This window comes from Typopeltis vanoorti, chromosome 13 (assembly GCF_054136105.1).
Source record: "Typopeltis vanoorti isolate ZY-2024b chromosome 13, IOZ_Tvanoo_1.0, whole genome shotgun sequence".
NCBI classification, from domain to species: domain Eukaryota; kingdom Metazoa; phylum Arthropoda; class Arachnida; order Uropygi; family Thelyphonidae; genus Typopeltis; species Typopeltis vanoorti.
This window is the reverse complement of record NC_143561.1, coordinates 67,250,643-67,268,030: the sequence shown is the minus strand read 5'-3', so window position 1 is coordinate 67,268,030 and position 17,388 is coordinate 67,250,643. Positions and strand designations below refer to the sequence as shown.

General features: G+C 34.1%; 1 protein-coding gene across 1 annotated transcript in view; it reads left to right on the top strand.

Moving 5' to 3' along the window:
- LOC150100244 (putative polypeptide N-acetylgalactosaminyltransferase 10) overlaps positions 1-17,388 on the top strand; it is a 217,351-nt gene that overhangs the window by 161,690 nt on the left and 38,273 nt on the right. The window contains exons 3-4 of the mRNA XM_090402425.1: positions 6,541-6,755; positions 12,936-13,102. Coding sequence (XP_090258551.1) covers positions 6,541-6,755; positions 12,936-13,102 — 382 coding nt within the window. The remainder of the gene's footprint in view (positions 1-6,540; positions 6,756-12,935; positions 13,103-17,388) is intronic.

Here is a 17,388-nt window from a genome sequence, read left to right as displayed (position 1 = left end):
TGACGGATATTACATCATCTAACACTTAGTTGTTGTTGTTTTTTTCTTTTCATTTCTCTACAATTTGCATTTTTACCAACAAAAAAGCGTAAATAGATTTTACTCGGCAATTCTTATAATAATAATAAAAGGTGTTTTTTTAGCTGTTTCCCGATACTTATTTTAGGAATGGCGCGAAGCTGCGTATGAATATTATTGTAGAAAAGTTCTTACATTCTGACATTTTTTAAATAAAAATGTGTTGCGTTGTGACGAATATAACTGAACTTTTTTGTTGTTATTGTTTGGTTTGGTCTGGTCATAAAATGGTAAAAATGCACTGCAAGTTTTTCAGCAAAAAAGTTCTGTCGATAACAAACGCTCTTGGCTATCCACTCTATACGAAGAAACCTCGCACGCGAAGCACATTCGAGGACTTCAAGAACGAATTTAACATGCCCGTTGTGTGAGATACGTGTCAAGTTTATGATGCTGTGTGTAAGATGGAAGGAAAGTCTGCAAAGTGTGTGTGTGTGTGTGTGTGTGTGTGTGCTTTAGAAATAGTTATAATAGGAACTATTCCGATCAAGTTCTTCTTTGAATACAAAACAGGTTACGACATTTTCTTTGCTTTCACTGTTCAAAGAACTCGGCCACTTTATGCAAGCGATGTTAGGATTTTTTTTAAAAAAAAATTTTGCCGTCGCACATAACGCGGGTATCGGAATGCATCTCTTCCTGGTGTTAATCGCCCTTGCGAAATTTGAAATAACAAAACGCCTACGGTATTTTTTTAACCATCGAAACATATTGCAAAAATTCTTAAATGGAAACCTTGACCTTGTGTGTTTTTAATCCTTATTCCAGGTATGTTAATATATACTTCCGACATATTTAAACGTTTTCGAAATTGATTTGTGTGTGTCGCGGCAGGGATTACAAACGTATTTTATTATAGGTTCTTGCTATGTGCCCACGCAACGCTCATATGAATGTAACACTTTTTTTTTATGACAAATTTCTGGATGGCAACGGCGTTTTTCACGTGATATATTTTATATGATATATTGTTGTAACTATATCAATCATATTGCACTAAACAATTTCTAATAATTACATGTTAATTTATTCTCAGTCACCATCTTATCTATATATTATGTATATGTATATATAAGAATCTGTCGCCTCTAATATTTTGCACACGTATGCATCAGGAATATAATATTTTATATTACTGTAAAAGGAAATGGGGGATTGTCAGGATGGACAGGAAAACATCATAAAGAGAGTGGATGTGGGAAGCAGTAATGAATGCGTATGGGGTTGGTGAGCATAGGAATGGGATGACCTGGAATGTATGGTGAGTAGTTGAGGGAGTCTGAGGATATATGGGAAGAGTGTGATAAATTGAGCAGGCTTCACAGCTGAGAGGTGGCATAGGTAGGACTCAGACTAAAAATGAATTGCCGTGTTTATTTATGAATGCTACGAGCATCAGAAATAAGGGAAGCAGAATTATTGTACTAATTGAGTTCATGCAAAAATTAATGGCATAAAATATGGTTGGATGAGGACAATATCCTGACAGGTATAGAAATGGAGTGGTATAATGTTTTTTATGAGAACAGAAAGGATAAGAAGGGAGGAGTGCTGCTGATGGTGATAGCAGTAGAATTATGTTTGCACAAGGCGGATACAAAGGGGAAACAGTGGCACTGGTTTTGAGACAGTATGGTGTGAGGTGGAGGTTAATGGGAAAGAAATATTTAGTGGAATGTTGCTATACACCAGGGAACATGGAGGATGGTGATCATGAAGAAATGTATAGTTAACTTGGATTAATGAAGGGAAAGGTGCTTATTATGGGTGATTTTAATTATGTAATATAGATTGGAATGAGATCTTGTTGGAAGTTTTTCCACTTGGTTATACTATAAATTAACAATACCAAGAAATTCTATACTTGGTTTAATCCTTTATCCCAGTGTAAGCAAAGTTTGTGCCTGAAGTATTTTCAGGACTGGGGCAACTTGTGGTAAAGGTGGTATGACTTCGCATCACTTGCTTTAGTATCCCATAATGCAAAACACATATCCTTACAGACATGTATCATGCTATGCATTATGGGAAGGGTCACTACCCAGACCGGCTTCTACTTTTATTGAGGTCCCATCAGGCTATTTCTAATCCAGAGTATTTTAAAAATAAAATGTGGCACCTTTTGACTACTCATATATGAAAATGGAACTTTTGCATTACTTCAACTTTAGCATCACCTCTAGGTCTGGCTCCCACTGATGAGACTTCAATAAAGGTCGAAACGAGTCTGGTTAGTGGTCCTTCCCATAATTCATAGCATTATACATGTCCACAAGGATATGTGCTTTGCATTATGGGATACTAAGGCAAGTGATGTGAAGTCATCGGCTTCTATACACAAGTCACCCCAGTCCTGCAAATAGTTCAGGTGCAAACTTTGTTTGCTTACACTTGGATAAAGGATTAAACCAAGAGTGTAATTTCTTGGCATCTTTAATTTATGGAATAAGAGATCTGAAAATAAAAAAAATTAATGTCTCGATGGACAGTCATCCTAGGTAGTACATAATGGAGGACACTTTAGGTTTCAGTGTTAGATTTGAATAAAGCAAATGGTGAATTGTGTGTGTTTGTGTGGATCCCCCCCTCCCCCATCCCCACATCCTATGATGATGAGTACTTGGAATCCTTGAAGTTATCATGTACTAATATAATTTCAGGCCTTCACCAATATAGTCTCACTAACACTATTAAGTGTCATTGACTATACCATCACATACAAAGGATACACTCAAATGTCTTAATCTGATACTGCTGTGAGAAAAAAAAAATTGATTTCCTGTTGTTACATAAATGTCTCTGAAAATAGTAGTGATGTTTAAAAAATAATAAACAGTGATAACCATATAAGAAATAGGATTATATGTTGAAAATCCTATGAAACAGTAGCATCTAGAATATTAAACATTATAGTGAAGAAAAGAAGTCTAGTCGTCTTTTTCTACTGGAGATCTTGATAATGTGGTGATGGTAGAGGGAGGGGAATAATATTATGTCTGGGATGGAGAAAGAAGAGATAAATATGGTTAGTTGAATGATGATGCATTGTGGTGGGATGGGAAATGGTAGAGTGGAACAGAGGTATGTGATCTAGTTTTTTTTTTTGTAGTAATATTTGTTTGGGTTTGGATAGTTAATTCTTCTACTTTGAAGCATCTTTCATGTCTAAATTTTGTGCATTTTAATTCTCAAGTAACACACTAATCCACACAGCGGCTAGTTGAAAAGATATATGTATATATGTGTGTGTGTGTCAACAAGTCCTGGTTTGTTATGTCAGATGTATTCACTATCGCTTTTCTATTTCTTGATATGGACCACAGTTGTGCATTAATGTAGGGAAGTTGTAAGAAAAAGATTAGTGCCTTTTAAACTGTTATTCCACCAACAGTGGTGGAATAACACTTTAAAACCAATTCTTTAAAACCAACAGTTTTAAAATTGTATCCTCAGAAAGGAAGAAATCTTTGATCTCTCAGTGATGTCTGGGTGTAACATAACTAATATCTCGTGCTGGTAGAAATGGAGAAAGTAAACCCAGTCTTTGTTCTGTAGTCTAAACGTGGTTTTTGGCTAGTTCATTCTTCCTGTCCTACAGAGGCTAGGCCTTTCCTCTGAGTAGTGTGAATGCCATGCCTTAATCCTGCATACAGTAGTTAACTCCTAATAATTTCTTCAATCTTAAATATTCAAGGTTACTAATGTGCTCAACTATATGAAGGTGTAGACAGAGGATTTAGTTGCTGCAGACTACCTAGACTTCACATGAGTTACATCAGTGTCTTAGACTTGAAATTTAGCCCCTGACATTGTAATCATGAAATCTGTCTTGCCCAGCTCAAGAAGAATGTCTTCAGCTCTGGTTGAGGCCTTTTTTTTAAACATAATATCTATGTGGAAATGACTGCTTTAACATACTTCATTTTATGAAGCATATGTGACTTAAAAACTCAAATCCCAAAATGGCTGTGATCAAATTCTATGCCCACAGCCATTTTGGAAATAGCTGTAACCTAGAATTTGGAATTGAGAGATGCACTTCTTTTCATCACCATCACTGAAGTTTAATCCCTTCCCCCATCCTATAAATTAGGTTTTTTATGTGTGTTAAGGCTTAAGTGCTGTGAAAAATTCATGATAAAACGAGGTTTAATAGAGTTAAACAGCACTAGGAAATTATTAAAAATAGTCTTTAATGCTTCCAATATTTCATCTCAGTTACAGAGACATTGTCAGGGAGTACAAAAATGAGACTTGTAACACAAAGACAACACAAATTTAACAGAAACCCATGGACGAAAAACTAGAGTCCTAAGTAGGTGGGGTGTCCTCTAGTTAGGACTCTGGTCTTTCATCCACATGTTTAAGTTAGCTTTGTGTGCATGTGTTAAGAGTCCCATTTTGTACTCTGACAATGTCTCTGTAACTGAGATGAAATATTGTTGTGTCCTGAATAGTCAGAAATTGAAAATTAAATTTTAATTTATTCAGAAACAACTACCTTTAATTATAGGCAGAGAAATGTTGTGTTTTGGCATGGAAATTGAAGTGTACATTATAATTTAAAGCAAAACTGTAGAAATGTTTAGTTTAAGAAATGTGAGACTTAACCAGTTTGGTACAGAGTCAAATAAAGGAATTTATTTAAGGTTATTATTTAATTAGAGTATCCCATTCTATGTATTGTGTGAAAGCAAGTTGAGTGTAAGCTATAGTCCAAAGGTCACACTTTAGCCGTCCAGTACAACGTATGGCCTAAGGGAAGGAGAATTTATTAGGAAAGCGAAGCTAGAACACTTTCTCGAAAAAACGCCATGCGCAAGTGAATGAATGCCGTGCGGTAAACAACGTAGCTAAGCACGAGAATCTCTGAGAAAGAGAGGGAAAATATAAGGATGAAGCCCCCCCCCCAACACACACACACACATGAGGCTTTTTTCCTTTTGGTTCCTGGTTCCTGCGCTCTTGGATGTTGGCTCTCCGTCTCCGCCAACGGGATGATTCCGGGTCGGCCGTAGAAGTCATGAAAGGCTTATTGAGGTTCGCAAGGCAAGGCTAGCTATCTCTTCATAACAGATTAGCTAAGCTGTATTGTGTTACCGACGATACAGATGTGTTCCTGTGGTTCCAGAGAGAGAGACCAGAGCGGCACACTGCCTTTATTGTCCCGGAGAACCTGATCGTGCTGCTATCGTATGTGACCTGAAGAACGATAACCCACAATGGTGCCTTTATGTCCAGACAGGGCTGAAGACAGAACAGAAAGTCATTCCATGGGATGGTAACGTAGAATGTTAAAGTATCTGATTTCCAATTAAAGATATGAGAGACTTTATAGGTTAATTTGTGAATGGACAAGTTGTAGAGAATTTTAGTGATTATCCCATTTGGCAGTAACCTGTCTCTGTTTGAAGAAGGTCTCCCTAGAAGGGATCTGTATGTGCAATAACTTAGATGTGTTGTGAGATATGATTAGTGACCCTAGAGTGATTAATGTATCATAGTGTTAGTATTGATATCAGAAATTGCTAGGAAGGTGATTAAGTTGATCATGTACCTTATATTCTTCATGTATATCTCTTAAGCTTTAATAAATATGTTTTATATCATTTGCTTGAATCCAGCCAATTATATGAATTCAAATAGCCACTCATAAAATTACTAACAAACCTAGCGGGAGGAACATATGAATATAGTTTAATCTTTCAAACCACGACTGCATGTAAAACTAAGAGAAGTGAGAATAGTTAGATTAGTGTTTGAAACTTTGAGATAGCCACCTTGGATAAGAATCTTATCTATCTTCTGTATTGGCTGGCGCAGCAAAAAATAAATTCGTCAATATTTAACAGGCGGACTGTCTCAGAGGACAAAATTTTAGGGCCTTGTCCCATACATAGACAAAGCCCTAATGAATGAAAGGATTACATGTGACAAAATTTTGGAACGGCCTGAATCATAGTTTGTTTAAGAAAAGGATAGTGATAGCTGATTTATTTAACATATTGGAAAACTATTATAGAAGCCAGAAAGAAAATAACGTATGGGAGAGTGTAGCAAACAGTGGTAAAGACAATAATAACGATAGAAGTATATGAAGAAGGAGATCGAACAATAACAATTGGCACAAAAGACAGGACTTGATTGAGTAAGGTTTTAGGTAAGAAGGATAGATTAAGTAAACAACTATATAAAATCGTATAGAATCATCGAGATAACCGTAGACAACGATACAACAATATTGAAGCATTAAAGGCTATTTTCAATCATTTCCTAGTGCTGTTTCACTCCATTAAACTTTTATCATACTTTTTTTATGTCTTTGGTATAAATACTCTAACCCTCTCATTGTAAAATTACTGTGATTTGATAATGCAAACAAAAAAAAAAACATTCTTTTAAAAAAATGTATGTAAAAGTTTTTGCACAATTTTGTCATATTATTGGGACTTTTTATTGTAGGTACAAGATAGCCACCCAACAAAGGACTGGCATAATTATAGTGAAATTGTAGCAGATGCAAAACGAGAGGGTCCTGGAGAACAGGGCATTGCATTTTACCTGCCTGCTGGAATGGAAAAGAAAAAGGATGATCTGTATAAAGTAAATGGTTTTAATGCATTAGTTAGTGACTACATATCTCTAAACCGTTCTCTAGTTGATATCCGACATCCTGGGTTAGTATGTATATATTATGCAAAATCTTAATTTTGTGATATATAATGTAATGTTATAAATCTTTTTCATACATTTTTTTATTTATGAAATATTTGATTTAGCTTAGTTTTTTCAGTCTTTATTAGGTTTCTTATTTAATTTATTAGTAATATAAATATGAGCATTAAGAACATAAAATTAAGAAGTAAAGGCTCTGCTTATTCAAATAGAAGGTTCTGGTTTTTCTCTCTTTAAGATATAAGATGGTCCATGTTTAAAATTTTGCAAGAATTAGTGTAATAAAATGATGCCCTTTATAAGTATTTCTAAATTTCTCCACTTCATTTGAATAGTAGTGCACACAATGTATACAGTGAGTGAGAAGTTTTCAGCTTGTTGGTTTGGATGGAATAGTTTTCCCACCCCCTTATTATTTTTTAATATTTGATGACAAAAAATTTGAACACCTCTTTTTATTGTGATATATGTAATAGTTCTGAAAATATTACTTCTTAAAATCCAGAATAACTTTGTAGATAATTTGTATATTAATCATGATGGAAAGAAATGTATTGGGTTGTGTGAAAAATCACAAATTATATTACTTTTTAAAAAAATGACATTTTTGATTCATTCTTTCTTGCAATAAAATGTTGCAAATCCTTGTCGTGTGACAGCTGATCATTTATTGAATAGTTCATCATAAATCATACCGACACATCATTTTTGTTCTGTTTTTAGTGTAAAATTTCCTCTTTGTCTTTTCCACCATTTTTGAGAGGTGAAAAATGCCACTCGGAGTTTAAATTATAAGTGGCCCTCCAGTCATAAGATTTATTATCGTTAATGTTTATGTATGAACCCAGCCATGCTTAGTGAAAACTTGACATGCCGGTCCCAAGCCCGGATAAATGGAGAGGGTTGAGCACAGGGCTAGCAACCTAGTCTCAGAAAAATTTTTTTGCTATGCAAACTGAAACCTTCCAAAATGTGATACCAGATGAAGAAAATAGAACACAAACTACCACGAATATGAGGCACCTCTGTGAAAGCTCTTCTGGGGAAAGAGAGGTGCATAAGAAAGTGCCAGATACCTTACCAAAAGACAAGCTTAGATTGGAATGTTGGAATGTTAGAACCATGTTTGAAACTGGGAAGACATACCAAGTCTTGAGAGTCCTAGAAAAATACAGATTAGAAATAATGGGATTAAGTAAAACGAGATGGATAGGAACTGGAAAAATCAAATTAAACTCTGGGAATCAAAATACGAATGACCACACAAAGGGAGTTGCACTAATGATGACAAAGAAAGCTCATGGTGCATTATGGAGTGGAACCCAATATCCGAAAGAATACTAAACACTAGATTTAAAGCTGGCAAGCAGAACATCATAATAACTGCTATATATGCACCAACAAATGATGCGATCCAGGAAGAAAAGGATAATTTTTATAACATGATATAGAGAAGTATAGAAACAACAAATAAAAAAGATATGCAACTTATAATTGGAGACTTTAATGCTAAGGTTGGAAATGATAATACTAATAAAGAAACTGTTATGGGAAAGTATGCAGAAGGAGAAATAAATGAAAATGGAGAGTTACTGACTTTTGTATGTTCAATCAGCCTTGATAATAGGAGGGTGTCTCTTCCAACATAAAAAAATACATAAGTGGACATGGATAGCACCAGATAGAAAGACAAAGAACCAAATAGACCATGTACTTATATCAAGGAATTGGAGGAAATCACTCCTGGATGTCAGAGTTAAAAGAGGAGCAAAGTCATATTCAGATCACTTTCTCCTAACAGCTAACATAAAAGTAAAAATATTTAAAAATAACAAACAGTGCACAATAGGAAGAGGTTTAGAATTGAAAAACTCAAAAACAAAGAGATTAGAAATAAATTTATAACAACTCTACAGGATAAATGGGATAAACTCGGAAAAAGAGAAGGAGATAACATAGAGGGAAAACGGATTAAGATTAAAGACATACTAATAAGCACATCAGAAAAGATATTGAGATTTCAAACTGATACATCCAAAGAATGGATATCAGAAAACACCAAATTAAAAATAGAGGGGAGAGAGAGAGATAGAATAAAAGATAGACTGTTACAGATTGGCAAAAATGTTGAACAAGAACAAGCAGAAAGATATAGAGCAATTAAAAAAGAAATAAAAAGAAGTGCAAGAAATGATAAAAGAAAATACATAGAGAATCTAGCACAAGAGACAGAGGATGCTGCATATATTAATGATACTAGAAAGTTTGATATTACAAGGAAATTAAGTGGAAAAAGAAACAAATGGATAGTTCCTATATACAATAAAGAAGGGAAACTATTATTAAATGAAAAAGAATAGATAAATAGATGGGTGGAATTCTTCTTGGAGAAATTTCCAGAAATGACTGATGTGACCAGAGCCTAGAATTAAGTGAACAAAATGCATCATTAGATATAAATTTGAACGAAATAATAAAAATAGAAATTATAAAAGCAATAACCCAGATCAAAACAGGTAAAGCACTGGGAGCAGACAACATACCAGGCGATATACTAAAAGCAAATCCAAAACTTATAGCAGAGATATTATATCCCTTACTAAATGAGATATGGCAGAAAGAAGAGTGGCCTAAGGAATGGAATACTGGATTACTCGTCAAATTATCCAATAAAAGGGAACTTATCTGAATGCAAAAATTGGAGAGGTATAACATTGCTGAGTGTTATAAGTAAAATACTAGCAAGGATAATACTAGAATGAATCAATATAGGAATAGAAAAACAACTAAGACCATAACAGGCAGGATTTAGAGCCAATAAATCATGCACCGACCACATTGCTACTTTACGAATTATCGTAGAACAATCATTGGAATTGCAAGCAAGTTTATATTATCATAGAACAATCATTGGAATGGCAGGCAAGCTTATATTTAAATTTTATCGATTTCGAACAAGCTTTTGACACTATAAACAGATCTTCCTTATGGAAATTACTTAGACATTATGGACTCCCAGAAAAGGTAATAAGAATAATTAAAAAAAGTATGAAGAGTGTGAAATTAAAGTAATACATGGAAATACCCTCTCAGAACCATTTAAAACAAAGACCTGAGTAAGGCAAGGTTGTATACTCTCCCCTACTATATTTTTAATTGTCATAGACTGGGTGATGAGAAAAGTATCTCATGGAAATATAGGATTACAATCGTTACTTCAAAACCAACTCCACGATCTAGATTTTGCAGATGATATTTGCTTACTTTCACAGAAGCACCAACATATAGAACAAAAAAATAACAACACTTGTGTGAAACAGCCAAAAAAGTTGGCCTTAGAATAAATAAAAATAAAACAATGTTAATGAAAATAAATGTAAAGCAAAATAAATAAATAACAATAGAAGAAACACCGCTTAAAGAAGTAGAAAGTTTATATACCTTTGGTTCAATAGTATCAATAAAAGGAAGAACTACTGAAGATATAAATAGAAAGAAACAGCTGGCTTATTTAACTTTCAGCCAACTTAGAAATATTTGGAAAAACAAGAATTTGTCTATAAAAACTAAAATGAGAATATTTAACTCAAATGTAAAGGCAGTACTAATGTATGGATCAGAATTGTGGATGTTAAACAAAAAGATAGTTAACACTGTCCAGGTCTTCCTAAATAAGTGCTTAAGAATGATACTGGGAATATATTGGCTAAAACAAATATCAAACGAAGAACTATGGCAGAGAATAAACCAGAAACTGATGTTGCAACACATACAAGAAAGAAAATGGAGATGGTTGGGGCATGTGTTGAGGAAAGAAGATAAAATAATAGTAAAACAGGCTCTAGATTGGAACCCACAGGGTAAAAGATGAGGAAGGCCAAGAGAAAGATGGAAAAGAACATTACTGAAAGAAATAACAAATATTAATAAAAACTGGAACCAAATAAAAGCAGAAGCAAAAAACAGAGTCTGGTGGAAAATGGTGGTGGAAAACCTATGCTCCCAAGTGGAGTGAAGAGGATTAAGTAAGTAATGTTTATATATATGTTTTTGTGGAAGTATAATGGACATTCAGGACATGTTTTCACTTGGTGAAGAACAAGCTGCTTAGCCATCTAAAACATTGTCTTAAGATCTTACTTCACCTCCCCTAACTATTGATAATACTAAGGTCCTCAGGCAAGATCAGATTTTACCTCTTTGCTGACTTAAACTTAGCACTTTTTTGTGGCACAAACACATCCACACCTGAGCTTCCAGAACACTGTCCTTTTTTTTTATTATTTCAAGTTACTACATTTCACCTGTATGACTTATAGCACTATAAAACTAGATTCCAAACTTTAGGATGCCTTCATATTTGGGAAGGTCAAAAACCTGTCAAAAAAGACACCTCTAAATTCTTCCTCTCTCATAGATCTTACTTCAGTCACATTTTCTTAAAGGTTCTGTTTTTGACTTCTCTGTAGGTATTTTCATGGGCACTGTTCTTCTGAACTGCCTACCATCATTCCTTTCCTATAATCATGCCAAACCATAAATTGACTTGCATCTAGTCAATACATCTGTCTAGGTTCTTTGGGCTGGCCTGGTTGGCCAAGTGATTAGCATATCTGCTCTCCAGCCAAAATGCTGCGGGTTCAAATCCTGCCATGAGCATGGATGTTTGTGATTGTCTTTTATCTTCATACATTCATTCGTACGAATGTATAAACACTCTCACAAGATAGAATGGGTCAAATGGCAAAAGTAGACCCAACCCTCCTGCAATAGAAGAGACCTTTACCCAATAGTAGGGATTATATAAGCTGAGGGGAAGGAAAAAAAAGTTCTTTCCTTCTCACAAAACCCCCAAGGTCTACACCCTCCAACTGTTCAAGAAATCTCCTTCTTTCTTAATCATTTGGCCACAAATACTGATGCTCTGTTTCACAACCTTTTTTTGTGTATAGAGTTGGATTGGATGTACAAATTAAATTCTTAATGGGTTGTAAAACTTTTGACCTTTTGGCTTTTAATGATATTTAATGAGACAAAAGAAAACTGTATCCATCTTGAACATATGAGGATAAGGCATCTTGTTCTCATATGTTGTAATATTTTGGTCATCTTTTTCTATTGTATTGCTTATCATCATAACCTAAAATTAATGTAAGGAAGCATGTAGACCACAACAAATCATTAATAAATTGAAATTAATTGTGAATTATATTTTTCACTTTGTAAAATATGTGTAGTTAATTTTAATTTTTAAAAATTTTACTATAATTTATGTTTCCTTACATTGACAGAGATTTCATTAAGAAAATGTTTAGAAAACTTTAATGGCAATGTAGATTTGGTATAAAAATAGAAGAGCTTATCATATTTGGAGCTTGCTCTTCATTAATATTTATGTTTTACACTGGGCACATGAACATGGGTAAAGGTTGCAATCTTTTCAGCTTATCCATTCAATTAGTTGGTATTGTACATGAGAGAGAGAGAGTGAAGTAATCTTTGGATTAGCCCATGATCAGTTATCTTTTTGGTTCTGTTTTGCAGCTCCTTTTCTCAGTTCCCAAATTTTTCTCCTTGATTAGACTTCTATCCCTGAATTCAGAACTTATCTAGGCAACTCCCTAAGCACAGTGTGTTTCCTTTCCCATTTGCTGTTAACCTACATTCTGGCTACCCTTGTAGTGAGCCTTAGTAAACAAGAACATCATGGCACTTGGTTTTAATGCTCTTGTCTGATTTCACTCTTATGTTCTCAGACCTGTATCTGTTTTCATGAGGGGAAACCTCTACAAGACCAGCTAACTTATCTTGGTTTTCAAAGAAATGTTTCTGATGCAGTGACATGTGAACCTAGGTCTTTTCAGATCCAAGGGTGCATGTTGTATCATCTATCCAGCTGAATTACAGAGGTACAAGTACTAATTTAACCATTTAATGAATCGATACCTTTTACATTTTATCAAATCATTTTTAAATTCTATTCAGGAGATGGTATATAATTAATCACACTTTAAAATTAGAAACATTTTTATCCAAACAAAAAAGAAAAAATCAGTTTGATAGTGCTTCTCTAAAAATTTTGTTATATTATCATAAAAATTTGTATTTAGTTAATATTACCAAATTATAAGTTGACTTGATTATGTAAATTACAAAAAAGTTAAACTTCTCTATTTCATTAGTTGCAAAGGGAAAAAATACCTATCAAAATTGCCTGTTGCTAGTGTAGTTGTACCATTTCATAATGAACATTGGACGACTTTGCTCAGGACAGCATCTAGTGTGTTAAAAAGGGCACCGCCTGAGTTGATTAAGGAAGTGATTCTTGTGGATGACTTCAGTACCAAAGGTAATTCTCTAGTAATTTTAATAACTCCTGATTTGATTTTTTGAAAAAAAAATTTTAGCATTTTTCATGATTAGTTTATATTTTTTTTGAACATTAGAACTGCTTTCTTCATATTCATATTTATTAGTCTTCTCAAAGTTTCTGAGATGTCTCTGAAAACTGAAACATACTTTGGTTTTGGGTGTAATGTGAATATGAAAAGCTTTTCTTTTCATGGCAAATGTTAGTAACCTTCTATTTCTTCTGAAATCCAAGGCCAGTACCTTCAAATAACCTTGTATTACTAGATGGATGTTAGATATTGATTGTTGATTTGGTAAAAGGGAGAGAGAAAGATGGTAATCTAAAAGAAATTTATGTAGATATTTTAAATAAACAACTTGATTTTAAACAAAAGATTAAAAAAAAACTTAAAACTGACTCAAATTTTATTCTTGAAGTTAGCATATACAGCATTACCAGAACCTTCTTCATCCCACAAACCAGTCAACAGAACCCACTTATTGTACAAACATAATATACTGCCTTTATCATTTTAGCTGTTTTGATCAAATTCTAAACAACCAAACCAGAACCTTCTTCATTATATGGCCTCTAAATTTTGCCCTTTGTAAAATACTTCTCTGCTATGAGTATGTTATTCTAGAAGTTTAAAGATTAACAGCAGCATGTGAAAGAATAAGCCAAAGCCATAAAATCTTGAATTGCAGTAGTTATAAATCCCTGTCCAAGTTTTAGGAATCATTAAGATTGATTTGGGAGGGCCATCATGGGGAAACACAAGTCAGAGACCAGCTATCTTGTCACAAAGTTTAATAACATTATACCTCTCATTTTATTTCTTGTACATCCATGAGCAATTTACTTCATTTAGTTAAATCCTGGTAATTATTTCTTTTGTATTGATCCCAATCACATGAAGTTGTTCAAGCTATTTTGTACTAGAATAAAAATAATTTTTTTATAGATGGTTAGGATGCCTGCAGGACTGCTGAAACATCAGAATCATTCTTTAAAAATAAATAAATTTTATTAAAACCTGTTTCTTGACATGTCATCGTTAATCCCTAAAATTCATTAACATATTAGAAAGATGTTTGATTTGCAACCATATCTGATTACTGATCCTCTCCGTAACCACATAGAATCTGGTAACTCTGCCCCAAGGATTACTCCAGGTTGAAATTTCCAAAGTGAGAACGTTGAGTAATGTTATGCTGTTGATAAAGTAAATCAAATGTTTGAATAGACAACCCTCTCTCTGGCATAACAGCCTATTCCAGAAGTGATTCATAGTCACTCAACATATGCCTCCCTTTCTTCTGGAGGAGTTTTCTCCGTCCCCCCCCCCCCCATCCCTCCACTTTGTCATGTTACATAGTACAGGGTTTACCTGAACATGCATGCCAATTATGTGGTGCCATGCATGGTAGTTTTAAAGGAGAATTTTGAGAACTTTTTAGTTATGTGAGGCAACACAGTAGTAGTTAGAATAGCTGCTGCATGATTAGTATAGAAGTATACTAATCATAAGTTTTTTTTTTTCTTTAAATTTAAACATTCTTAAACATTATATTAAGATTGGGAATTTTCTGGCATAATTTAAATATTTTTAGGATACAAGATACATTAATTTACTAATGTGTAGAATCGTTCCTAACGATCATACATTTTTAGGTGAATGTTTTCCTAAAATGTGTCATGTACTTGTGTGGGCTAAAGGCAGCATTTATTTGGATCAATAACTATCTGTTATTAGTAAAGCAAAATTGTATGCTGATGAAATTCATTAAAATGACAGTAATAAACCACTGTCTTTGTTTGTTGGCCTTTCAGCAGAGAGGTGCATACCTCTGTTAAGATGGAGGATACAAATATTATTGAATGATAGGTACATAAGTAGTAAACATAACTATATATAAGTAATTAGATACGGAATTCACGGAAAAAAAATTATGTAACATGAGCAGAATTTTTGTTTTTCATTCAATTCCGTTTTCAGCACATGCAGTTTAATGAAGCAGAATAAAATGGAATAACAGGTGGAAATTATAGCCACGTTATAATAATACATTATGTTAAATGCAGGCAGAAAGCTCAGTCTTTCATTATCAAATTCCTGACATGTACCCTTGGGGGGGGGATACAGGATATTATGTTAGCACTACATGAAAAGTTACATCATTACTAATTTCTGAATGACAATTTTCCTCTAAATTAATCTGTTATGGGTCAAGGCTGATATTTTTTTAAAAACATTTTCATATTTGATGTCTGTAGACGGTGTATGGTCACTGCCATACCTCACATGGTTTTGGCAGTGATGTCTTCTGCTAGAATAAGTGGTAGGGTCGCAGATTCCATTTCCATACAAAGTTTGTAGGACAATCACAAACATCCATGCCCATGGCGGGATTCGAACCCAGGGCCTCTTGGCCAGCCAGGCCTGCAGACTGATATTAGCAGATCTTATATGTCTGTATTCTAAGGGCCTTTTTACTGTATCAATCTCTTGGTCTTTTTCCTGCCAGCCTGGAAAGAACACTTGCTTTGCTAATCTCTCCCACTCTGTTTAAGTAATCATACCATCTTTTCTAATATCCTCATTTTTAATGTGATACTGCCATTGATTCCATCTGTTCACTCCCTTAATCTTTCTCAGAACTCTCATATCTATGATCTCCAGTCTCTGATCAAGTGTTTATTTCTAACCCTTCAAGTTGTGTAGTTTTTTGTTTGCAAAGGTAATAAGCCAAATGGAGGAGGGGGTGCTCTTAGTTCATCACAAACCCATAAGGCAACAATTCCACAGAAACTATGTTAATTCCAAAAAAGGAAGAGTGAATTGCGTAACATATACTATAACTAATTACACAATATGAAATGATAAAACCTTGTGACTAAAACTAAACTATAAAGTCAAGTAGATGTATTAACAGAGGAAAATGATGATGGTTATATCGATGTACATTCAAAGATATACAGTTAGAATGGCAAGCTCCCACTACAAAACTAGGTTTTGCATTGTGACCAAGTTGAAAAGATGCTTATGCTCCTTATAGAGGCTCTGGAAGAAAATTCAAGTGATTGAAATTTTTCAAAGTGCAATTTTAAAATAAACTAAATATCTTGATTAGTTATCCTATCATAATTTGATCGTCACTTAGTTATGTTATGAATTGGTTGCTCTCCATTGATTCATGAGTATATACAGCATAAGAATAATGGGTGTTTCTTATCACTGATGCATGTTTCTTGAGGATATGGTTCAACGTAACACCAGCTAGTTACTACTAGATCACTACTAGCTGTTTTGTTTTCAACAGATAAGTATGCCAGCTGGTTGGCTAGTGGAAAATCACCATCCTACTTATTGACAGTGTGAAGTGGATTCAAAGAGAGCTCTAGAGACCAGAACTTAGTTTACTACTAGTGACTGAAAAATGTGAGTCGTCCTTCTCATTACTAGTAAGAACAACAAAGTAGTATAAATTATCTCCATCTTCCTTATTCTATAAAAAATGGAATGGTCTTAGTAAAGACCAGTATGCAGTTCCTTCCTGCTTAGGCAAATAGAATAATTATAAGAATTTGGACATAATAGTTTACAAAATTAACTCTTTATCCTGAGTGAGAATATTAATTTTTATTTGTGCAAAGTAGATTGGTAGTAGAATTTCACTTTGTTTGTAATTTAATTTCTTCATGCGAACATGAAAGCACTGTGAGGATGACCAATCTTTGTGTTGCTATTTATGATATCATCCCTTCAAGTTTACCCATCAATGTTAGAGTGACTCAGGGCACTGTTTTATTACTTATCCTCTTTCTATACATAAATAACCTACTCTCAGTCATCACTAATTATATCCATAGCTTTGCCAATGATAGTACACTTCATTTATCCTACACTTTCAACAAACCATGCAATTCTCAGAAATCCCAAGCTTTCAGAGTCATCTGCAACCATTGCCTTATAAGCACTGATCTTCCTTATCCTCAGTGATACAAATTAGCAGACTGATCAGATCATCATTCCTCTCCCCTTTATTGACATTTAACTCCAACCTCTACTGTTATAAACACGAGTAGTTTCCTCATTCTCTAAAAAACTAGGCATTCTTTTCTGCTCAAGATGCTGTTTTTCACCCACCCACACATTTGAAGTGGTACACCTAAAACCTCCTAAAAATTCTTGATGCTATCCAGAGGGCAGCAATTTGGCTCGTAGACCCTTCCCTCATAGACTCACTTCCATCTCTCTCTCTCTCTCTCCACACACACAC